Source organism: Cyanistes caeruleus, chromosome 34 (assembly GCF_971803275.1).
Source record: "Cyanistes caeruleus chromosome 34, bCyaCae1.hap1.1, whole genome shotgun sequence".
NCBI lineage: Eukaryota > Metazoa > Chordata > Aves > Passeriformes > Paridae > Cyanistes > Cyanistes caeruleus.
The window spans coordinates 1,994,698-2,004,567 of NC_141735.1; the positions used below are offsets into that span (position 1 = coordinate 1,994,698).

Consider the following 9,870-nt stretch of genomic DNA (forward strand, 5'->3'; position numbering starts at 1 on the left):
CGGGTTGGGGACATTGGGGACATTGGGGACGTTGGGGACATTGGGGACATTGGGGACACTGAGTCACGATGTGTCTCAGTCTCGGGTTGGGGACATTGGGGACGTTGGGGACATTGGGGACATTGGGGACATTGGGGACACTGAGTCACGACGTGTCTCAGTCTCGGGTTGGGGACATTGGGGACGTTGGGGACATTGGGGACACTGAGTCACGACGTGTCTCAGTCTCGGGTTGGGGACACTGGGGACGTTGGGGACATCAGGCCAGGATGTCCCTTGGAGGACAGCGTTGGGGACACTGGGGACACCGAGGCGTGACCTGGCCTGGCCCGGTGGCTCGGGGGAAGCGGTGGCCACGTCCCCCGGGCCTGGGGACAACGGGGGGACATCAGGTCACGGCTCGGCTTGGGGACAATGGGGACACCGAGCCACATTGTGCCTCTGCCCCACGGCTCGGGGGACACGGGGGACATCACGGGGACATCGTGGGGACATCACGGGGACATCACGGGGACACCAAGCCACATCGTGCCTCGGTCCCCCGCACTGGGGACATTCGGGGTGACACCCACGGGGGGGGAGGGGACGCGATTTTCGGGGTGACTCTGCCAAAAACGCAGACCCCGAGGTGGGGGCGGGGGTGACAGGGACGAGGCGGGTGACAAGGGACAAGAAGGACACTCCGCTCTGGGGGGAGGGGCACAGGTGGGTCCAAACCCCCCCCCCGCCCCTCTCCAGAGACCCCAAAAAAATTTTGGCGACGGGTCCTGGGGCGGGGGGGGGGGGAGGGGGGAGAGGGGGGGAGGGGACGGGGTGGGGGGGGGGGGGAGGGGACACGAGGGACGGTCCCCAGGCTGGGTCCGGGCTGGGGGAGGGGGGGGCCACCAGCCCCCCCCCAATTACCTTAGAGACTCGTTACGAGTTAAATTAGCACGAGCGGCCCCGGGGGGCGGCGGGCGGGGGGCGCGGCCGGGGCCGGGGGGACGCTGGCCCGGGCCGGGGTGACAATGACAATATGCCATACTGGGGGCAAGTCGCGTCACAGACTTAGTTCAGAACGACGGGGCGCGCTGGCTTCCGGCTGTGGGGACAGAGCGACACGTCAGGGACACCCCCAAAACCCACCCCGAACCGCCCCCAAATACCCCGCGGGTCCCGGCGTCACCCCGTCCCCAGCCGGGATTGTCCCTTGTCCCCAGAACAGGGAGCCGGGGGGCTCCGGCACCGCCCCCCACCCATCCAAACACCCCCCAAGGAGGGGACCCGGCTGTGGGGGTCCCGTCCTGCGGCGCTGCCTGTGTCCCCCTGTCCCTCTCTGTCCCCCCGTCCCTGTCCCCCCTGTCCCTCCTGTCACCTCCTGTCACCTCCTGTCCCTCCCTGTCCCTCTCTGTCCCCCGGTCCCTGTCCCCCCTGTCCCTCCTGTCACCTCCTGTCACCTCCTGTCCCTCTCTGTCCCCCCGTCCCTGTCCCCCCTGTCCTTCCTGTCACCTCCTGTCCCTCCCTGTCCCTCCTGTCACTCCCTGTCCCCCCGTCCCTGTCCCCCCTGTCCCTCCCTGTCCCCCCTGTCCCTCCCTGTCCCCCCTGTCCCTCCCTGTCCCCCCTGTCCCTCCTGTCACTCCCTGTCCCCCCGTCCCTGTCCCCCCTGTCCCTCCCTGTCCCTCCCTGTCACTCCCTGTCCCCCCTGTCCCTCCCTGTCCCCCCTGTCCCTCCCTGTCCCTCCTGTCCCCCTGCCCCTGTCCCCTCTGTCCCTCCTGTTCCCCCATCCCCGTCCCATTTCCGTCCCCCCGTCCCTGTCCCCTCTGTCCCTCCTGTTCCTGTCCCCTCTGTCCCTCCCTGTCACTCTCTGTTCCCCCATCCCGGTCTCATTTCCGTCCCCCCGTCCTTGTCGACCCTGTCCCTTCTGTCCCCCTGTCCCCCCTGTCACCTCCTGTCCCCCCATCACTGTCCCCCTGTCCCCCCTGTCACCTCTGTCCCTCCTGTCCCCCCATCCCCGTTCCCCCATCCCTGTCCCCCCTGTCACCTCCTGTCCCCCCATCCCCGTCCCCCTGTCCATGTCCCCCTGTCCCTGTCCCTTCTGTCCCCTCTGTCCCTCCTGTCCCCATCCCTGTCCCCCCATCCCTGTCCCCCCATCCCTGTCCCCCTGTCCCTCCGTCCCTGTCCCTCCTGTCACCTCCCGTCCCCCCATCTCCGTTCCCCCATCCCTGTGCCCCCCTGTCCCTCCATCCCTGTCCCTTTTGTCCCCCCATCCCCATCCCCCCATCACCCCCCGAGCCCCCCGAGCCCCCCGAGCCCCCCACCTTTGCGGAAGGCGTCCTGGAGGCGGCTCTGGGGGAGTTGATACAACTCAGCGAAGGGGTCGCGGGGCGACCGGGGCGGGGGGACCGGCCGTGGTCCGGGGGTCCCCCCCGAGGGGCGCCGGGGTCCGCCGCGGGTGGCGATGGCAGCCAAGCCCTGCAGCAGCCGGCGCAGGGCGGGTCCGGCGGGGGGCGCGGGGGGCGGCGGAGACGTCTCGGGGGTCAGCAGAGAGCCGGGGGGACCCCCCGAGACCCCCCCCGGGCTCTCGGGGCTGGGCGGGAGCTTCTCGGCCGCGGGCTCGGGGGGCTCGGGGGGCCCGAAGGCGAAGGGGGGCGCCTGCCGGGGGGTGTAGGGCGGCGTCCAGGTCTCGGTGCCCGTCCCGGGGGTCTCGGGGACCCCCAGCCCCGGCGCCAGGCGCACCAGCCCCAGCGGGGGGCCCAGCGGGGCCGAGGGGCCGAGCCCGAGCCCGAGGTCGGGGTCGGGGCCGATGTCCGGCCCCAGGCCGGGGCAGGCGCCGGCCCCGAGCGCGGCTCCCACGGCGAAGCCCAGCGCGGATCCCAGGCCGGCGCCTCCGGCCACTCTGGCCGCTCCGGCCGCTCCGGCCGCCAGCCCGATACCGATGTCCGAGCCGGGGCCGGAGGCCAGGCCGAGTCCGGCGGTGGGGTCAACGTCCGGAGCGAGAGCGGCGCCGACTCCCAGGCCAATGTCCATCTCGGGCCCGAGGGCGGCTCCGACCGCCAGCCCGACCCCGGAGCCCACGGCGAGTTCGACGTTGTGTCCGAGGCCGGGGCCGGTGCCGGACGGGAGAGTCGAGCCCACGTTGGCTCCGAGGGCGGCTCCGAGGCCGAGTCCAACCCCGGCTCCGGCTCCCACGTCGGGGCCCAGGCCGAGGCCGGCGGTCACTCCGGCCCCGACGGTCACTCCGATGTCCGGGGGCAGCGCGGTGGTGCCGATGTCCAGCCCGACGCCGGCCCGGATGGCGCCGCCGGCCAGGCCGGGCCCGATGCCGAGGGCCACCCCCGGCCCGATGCCGGCGGTCACTTCGGCCGTGCCGGCCGCTCCCATGTCCTGGCCGAGCTCAGTCCCAAGGGCGGGGCCCACGTCGGCTCCGGCCGCCAGGCCCAGGCCAACGTCCACTCTGATGCCGCTTCCCACGGCGAGGCCGACGCCGGCGTCCGAGCCCAGGCCGTGGCCAATGGCGTCTCCGAGAGCGTGGCCGACGTTGGGGGCGACGCCGGCCCCGAGGCCGCGGTCAGCGGTGGCCGCGGTGCCGTGTCCGAGGCTGTGTCCGATGGTGGCTCCCAGGCCGGGGTCAGCGGTGGCCGCGGTGCCGTGTCCGAGGCCGTGTCCGATGGTGGCTCCCAGGCCGGGGTCAGCGGTGGCCACGGTGTTGGCTCCCAGTCCGTGTCCGATGGTGGCCCCGAGTCCAGGGTCAATGGTGGCCGCAGTGTTGGCTCCCAGGCCGTGTCCAATGCCAGTCCCAAGGCCGTGGTCAGCGGTGGCCGCGGCGCCGTGTCCGAGGCCGTGTCCGATGGTGGCCCCAAGGCCGGGCTCCACGCCGCTGCCCAGGGCGGCTCCCAGGCTGTGTCCGATGGTGGCTCCCAGGCCGGGGTCAGCGGTGGCCGCGGTGCCGTGTCCGAGGCCGTGTCCGATGGTGGCTCCCAGGCCGGGGTCAGCGGTGGCCGCGGCGTTGCCTCCCAGGCCGTGTCCGACGTCGGCTCCGAGGCCGCAGCCGGCGCTGACCGCGAGGCCGAGGCCGTGTCCGGCGCCGTCGCCCAGGCCGGGCCCCACGCCGAGCTCGATGCCGGGGCCGAGGTCGCCTCCGGCTCCGACGGCGGCGCCGGGGAAGTCGAGGCCGGGCCCGAAGGGCTCCGGGGGTCCCGGGGGGGCTTCGGCCGCCAGCTGCTGCCGCAGGCACCAGGCCTCGGCCTCACTGCGGGGGGACGCGGCGGTCAGGGGCGTCTGTGGCCAGCTGGGTGTCCCCAGGGGCTGCTGTGACCCCTGGGCGATGACCACTGACCACTGACTGCTGATCATTGACCACTGAGCACTGAGCATTGACCACTGACAACTGACCACTGACTGCTGACCATTGGTCATTGACCACTGAGCATTGACCACTGAGCACTGACCCCCAACCACCGACCACTGACCACTGAGCACTGACCACCAACCATTGACCACTGACAGCTGACCACTGACCCCTGGGCACTGACCACTGACCACTGACTGCTGACCACTGGGCACTGACCTGATGACGAAGTTGTGGGCGAGCAGGGCCGGCCCCTCCGGCCGCAGGCGGGCGTAGACCCACGTCCAGCCCAGGCCGTCCTTGCGCTGCAGCCGCGTCACCAACTCGCCACGAGCCTCCGGCCCCGCGCCGGCTGTGGGGACACGGCGATGGTCAGCGGGGATGGACAGGGGTGTGGGGACACGGCGATGGTCAGCAGGGATGGACAGGGGTGTGGGGACACTGCAATGGTCAGTGGGGATGGACAGGGGTGTGGGGACATGGCGATGGTCAGTGGGGATGGACAGGGGTGTGGGGACATGGCGATGGTCAGTGGGGATGGACAGGGGTGTGGGGACATGGTGATGGTCAGCGGGGATGGGCAGGGGTGTGGGGACATGGTGATGGTCAGCGGGGATGGACAGTGGGGATGGACAGGGGTGTGGGGACATGGTGATGGTCAGCGGGGATGGGCAGGGGTGTGGGGACACTGCAATGGTCAGCGGGGATGGACAGGGGTGTGGGGACACGGCGATGGTCAGCGGGGACGGGCAGGGGTGTGGGGACACGGTGATGGTCAGCGGGGATGGACAGGGGTGTGGGGACACGGCGATGGTCAGTGGGGATGGACAGGGGTGTGGGAACACTGCAATGGTCAGCGGGGATGGACAGGGGTGTGGGGACACTGCACTGGTCAGCGGGGATGGACAGGGGTGTGGGGACACTGCAATGGTCAGTGGGGATGGACAGTGGGGATGGACAGGGGTGTGGGGACACGGCAATGGTCAGCGGGGATGGACAGGGGTGTGGGGACACTGCAATGGTCAGCGGGGATGGACAGGGGTGTGGGGACATGGTGATGGTCAGTGGGGATGGACAGGGGTGTGGGGACACTGCGATGGTCAGCGGGGATGGAGAGGGGTGTGGGGACACTGCAATGGTCAGCGGGGATGGACAGGGGACACCGAGGGGACATCGCTGGGGACAGGGGACATCGGCCGGGATGACGGAGAGGTTTGGGGACACAGCAACACCGACAAGGATGGGGCAGCCCCAGGGCCACGCAGGGGACACGTGGGGACACCGAGGGGACAAAGCCAGGGCGATGTGGGGACCCCCCTGGGGACACGGGGACTCGGGGGACAGGGACACCCGCAGGGGACTGAGTGAGCCCGGGGGCCGCAGGGACACGAGGGGAGGGCACAGGGACACCCGGGGGACCCTGGCGACACTGACCGAGGCGCAGGTGCTGGCGGGCGACGTGGCCGAGGTCCTCGGGGTGCAGCAGGCGGTACCAGGAGCGGCCCAGCAGCTCCCCCCGGCCGTAGCCCAGGTGCACCAGGACACTGCCGGACACCAGGTCGGGGTCACTCGTCCGCCCAGACGGGTCCCCTCCGGCCACCCGCGGCCACCCGCGGCCACCCGCGGCCACCCCCTCACCTGTCGGAGATGTCCAGCAGGGCCAGGTCGCGGGCGTGGCGGCTCTGGAAGGCCGGCAGCAGGAGGCAGTCGGGGCAGGGCCAGGGCGGGGGGTCCAGGGGGGCGCAGAAAGCCACGAAGAGCGCGGGGGCGGCCCCGGGGGGCCCGGGGGGCTCCTGGAAGCGCCCCCGCAGCAGCACCAGCTTGCGGCCGGCGCTCGGCCGGCGAGAGGCGCGGGACGTGGTGAAACGGCAGCGGAAAAGGCGCTCTGGGGGACACCGGGAGGGGGGTGTCGGTCACTCCGTGTCCGTCCCTCTGTCCATCCCTCCCTCCTGTCCATCCCTCCATCCCTCCCGGAGCCCTCCCGGAGCCCCCAGACCCCCCCCCGGACCCCCACCCACCTGCCTGGGGGGCCCCGGGCAGGCTCAGCTGCTGCCGCACCAGGGGGTGATCGGCGGGGTCCAGCAGGTCGTAGATGCTGTCCCCTTGTGCCACCAGGTCCACCTGGGGGGGGCAGGGAGGGAGGCCGGGGTGAGCCCCCAGCGCCCCCGGGACCCTCGGCGCCCCCGGGACCCCCGCCCGCCCCCGGCCCGGCCGGCCGCTCACCATGGAGTGGCCCAGGTGCTGCGCCACGTTGTCGGTGACCCCGACCAGCTTCCCCTCGCGGGTCACGGCCAGCAGGAACCCGGGCAGCGACGCCACCAGGTCGGCGAGCTCCGGCCCCCCCAGCAGCTCCAGGGGCGCCCCCCGGCTCGGGCCTGGCGTGGGGACACGAGGGGACACCGCTCAGCCACGGAGCCGCCGGGACCCCTCCCGTGTGCGGCCAGCTCTGGTCACCGTCCCTGGCCCTGTCCCGGTTCCTCTGTCCCAGCTCTGGTCCCTGTCACCGATCCCGGTCCCTGTCACCGATCCCGGTCCCTGTCACCGATCCCGGTCCCCGATCCCGGTCCCTGTCACCGATCCCGGTCCCTGTCACCGATCCCGGTCCCCGATCCTGGTCCCCGATCCCGGTCCCCGTCACCAATCCCAGTCCCTGTCACCGATCCCGGTCCCCGATCCCGGTCCCTGTCACCGATCCCGGTCCCCGTCACCGATCCCGGTCCCCGTCACCGATCCCGGTCCCCGATCCCGGTCCCCGTCACCGATCCCGGTCCCTGTCACCGATCCCGGTCCCCGATCCCGGTCCCTGTCACCGATCCCGGTCCCTGTCACCGATCCCGGTCCCTGTCACCGATCCCGGTCCCCGATCCCGGTCCCTGTCACCGATCCCGGTCCCTGTCACCGATCCCGGTCCCCGATCCTGGTCCCCGATCCCGGTCCCCGTCACCAATCCCAGTCCCTGTCACCGATCCCGGTCCCCGATCCCGGTCCCTGTCACCGATCCCGGTCCCCGTCACCGATCCCGGTCCCCGTCACCGATCCCGGTCCCCGATCCCGGTCCCCGTCACCGATCCCGGTCCCTGTCACCGATCCCGGTCCCCGATCCCGGTCCCTGTCACCGATCCCGGTCCCTGTCACCGATCCCGGTCCCTGTCACCGATCCCGGTCCCTGTCACCGGTCCCGGTCCCCGTCACCGGTCCCCGTCCCACCGCCCCGCCCGGTCCCCGCCGCTCTCCGCGGTGCTGAACGGGAACCTCCCGCCGCTCTCCGCGGTGCTGCACCGGCCCCGGTCCCTGCCCGCGGTGCTGAACGGCCCCGGTCCCCATCCCGGTCCCTTCCCGGTCCCAGCCCTGTCCCCATCCCGGTCCCCATCCCTGTCCCCATCCCGGTCCCTTCCCGGTCCCCAGCCCTGTCCCTTCCCGGTCCCCATCCCTGTCCCCATCCCGGTCCCTTCCCGGTCCCCATCCCTGTCCCCATCCCGGTCCCATCCCGGTCCCAGCCCGGTCCCTTCCCGGTCCCCGCTCCCGAGAGCGGCTCCCGCCGCTGCCTGACGCCGGTGGCTGCTGCCAGCCCCGTGTCATTCCCGCTCCCTTCCCGGTGTCATTCCCGGTCTGTCCCCGGTCAATCCCCGCTCCCATCTCCACTCCCCGATCCCCTGGTGTGGGTCAATCCCTGGTCCCGGATCCCATCCCCGCTCCGGTCCCTTCCCGGTCCCTCCCCGGTCCCGCTCCATCCCCGGTCCCGGTCCCACTCCATCCCCGCTCCATCCCCGCTCCGGTCCCTTTCCGGTCCCGCTCCATCCCCGCTCCATCCCCGCTCCATCCCCGCTCCATCCCGGCTCCGGTCCCGCTCCATCCCCGGTCCCGCTCCATCCCGGTCCATCCCCGCTCCGTCCCCGGTCCCGCTCCGTCCCGCTCCGTCCCCGCTCCATCCCCGGTCCCGCTCCATCCCCGCTCCATCCCCGGTCCCGCTCCATCCCCGCTCCATCCCCGGTCCAGTCCCTTCCCGGTCCCGCTCCATCCCCGGTCCCGCTCGGTCCCGCTCCATCCCCGCTCCATCCCCGGTCCCGCTCCATCCCCGCTCCATCCCCGGTCCAGTCCCTTCCCGGTCCCGCTCCATCCCCGCTCCGTCCCCGGTCCCGGTCCCACTCCATCCCCGCTCCATCCCCGGTCCAGTCCCTTCCCGGTCCCGCTCCATCCCCGCTCCATCCCCGCTCCATCCCCGCTCCATCCCGCTCCGTCCCGCTCCATCCCCGCTCCATCCCCGGTCCCGCTCCTTCCCCGCTCCATCCCCGCTCCATCCCCGGTCCCGCTCGGTCCCGCTCCATCCCCGGTCCAGTCCCTTCCCGGTCCCGCTCCATCCCCGGTCCCGCTCCATCCCCGGTCCCGGTCCCGCTCCGTCCCCGCTCCATCCCCGGTCCCGCTCCATCCCCGGTCCCGCTCCGTCCCCGCTCCGTCCCCGCTCCATCCCCGGTCCCGCTCGGTCCCGCTCCATCCCCGGTGCCGCTCCATCCCCGGTCCCGCTCCATCCCCGGTCCCGCTCCATCCCCGGTCCCGCTCCATCCCCGGTGCCGCTCCATCCCCGCTCCATCCCCGCTCCATCCCCGCTCCATCCCCGGTCCCGCTCCATCCCCGGTCCCGGTCCCACTCCATCCCCGCTCCGTCCCCGGTGCCGCTCGGTGCCGCTGCCGGTCTCACCTGGCCGCAGGCAGGCTCCCTTGCGGGTGTAGATGCAGGCGAGGGCCATGACGTGCAGGTACGAGAGGCGCGGCCGGTCGCCGTCGGGCAGCGGGAGGAGGTCGCGCAGGGCGCGGATCTGGGCGTTGATCTGGTCCCGGCGCGCCTTGGAGGCGCCTTTGGTGGAGCGGAGCATCCTCCGCCCGCGCCGCCGCCCGGGCCCGCCGCTTTATGCGGCCCGAGCCCCCGCGTCACCGGCGGCGTCACCGGCGCCGCCCGCCCCCCGCCGGGGGGGCTCGGGGGGGACGCGGCGGGAGCGTCACCGCTGACGCTGACGCACGAGCGGGGGGAGGCGGCGGGGAGGGGAGAGCGGGGGGATCGCACCGAAATTGGAGATGGAGCGGGGAGAGGGGCGGGGCTGCGGGGAGGGGGGGGAGGGGCGAGGGGCACGGCCGGGGTTGGGGGGAGAGGGAGGGAGGGAGGGAGGGAGGGAGGGGGGAGTCAACGGGGGGTCAGGGGGGAGATGGGGGGGGGAGATGGAGGGGATAAAGGGGGAGGGGGGAAGGGGAGGGGCGGGGGGAGAGGGTGGAGAGGGGAGATGGTTGGGATGGGCAGGGGGAGATGGAGGGGTCGGTGGGGAGATGGAGGGGTCAGTGATGGTCAATGGGGAGATGGAGGGGTCAGTGATGGTCAATGGGGAGATGGAGGGGTCAGTGGGGAGATGGAGGGGTCAGTGAGGGTCAGTGAGGGTCAATGGGGAGATGGAGGGGCCAATGGGGAGATGGAGGGGTCAGTGAGGGTCAATGGGGAGATGGAGGGGTCAATGAGGATCAATGGAGAGATGGAGGGGCCAATGGGGAGATGGAGGG

At 72.5% G+C, this 9,870-nt stretch overlaps 1 protein-coding gene across 1 annotated transcript; it reads right to left on the bottom strand.

Annotated features, from left to right (window-relative positions):
* Positions 1–1,034: 1,034 nt before the first annotated feature.
* NPAS4 (neuronal PAS domain protein 4) lies at positions 1,035–9,197 on the bottom strand. Its single transcript, XM_086871134.1, has 9 exons — positions 9,023–9,197; positions 6,551–6,702; positions 6,346–6,448; positions 5,966–6,212; positions 5,762–5,871; positions 4,547–4,679; positions 4,129–4,228; positions 2,298–4,092; positions 1,035–1,081 (listed from the first exon to the last, which is right to left on the bottom strand). The coding sequence occupies exons 1-9, from the start codon at positions 9,195–9,197 to the stop codon at positions 1,053–1,055; spliced, it is 2,844 nt and encodes a 947-aa protein (XP_086727260.1). The 3' UTR covers positions 1,035–1,052.
* Positions 9,198–9,870: the final 673 nt, after the last annotated feature.

What these genes read in the sequence shown, in the direction of transcription:
- NPAS4 (XM_086871134.1), bottom strand. Translation starts at nt 9,197, where the DNA reads ATGCTCCGCTCCACCAAAGGCGCCTCCAAGGCGCGCCGGGACCAGATC. An exon ending in GGGAGCCTGCCTGCGGCCAG is followed by an intron (nt 6,703 to 9,022) that starts GTGAGACCGGCA and finishes TCCCCACGCCAG; the next exon opens with GCCCGAGCCGGGGGGCGCCC. An exon ending in GCCCACAACTTCGTCATCAG is followed by an intron (nt 4,229 to 4,546) that starts GTCAGTGCCCAG and finishes GTCCCCCCGCAG; the next exon opens with TGAGGCCGAGGCCTGGTGCC.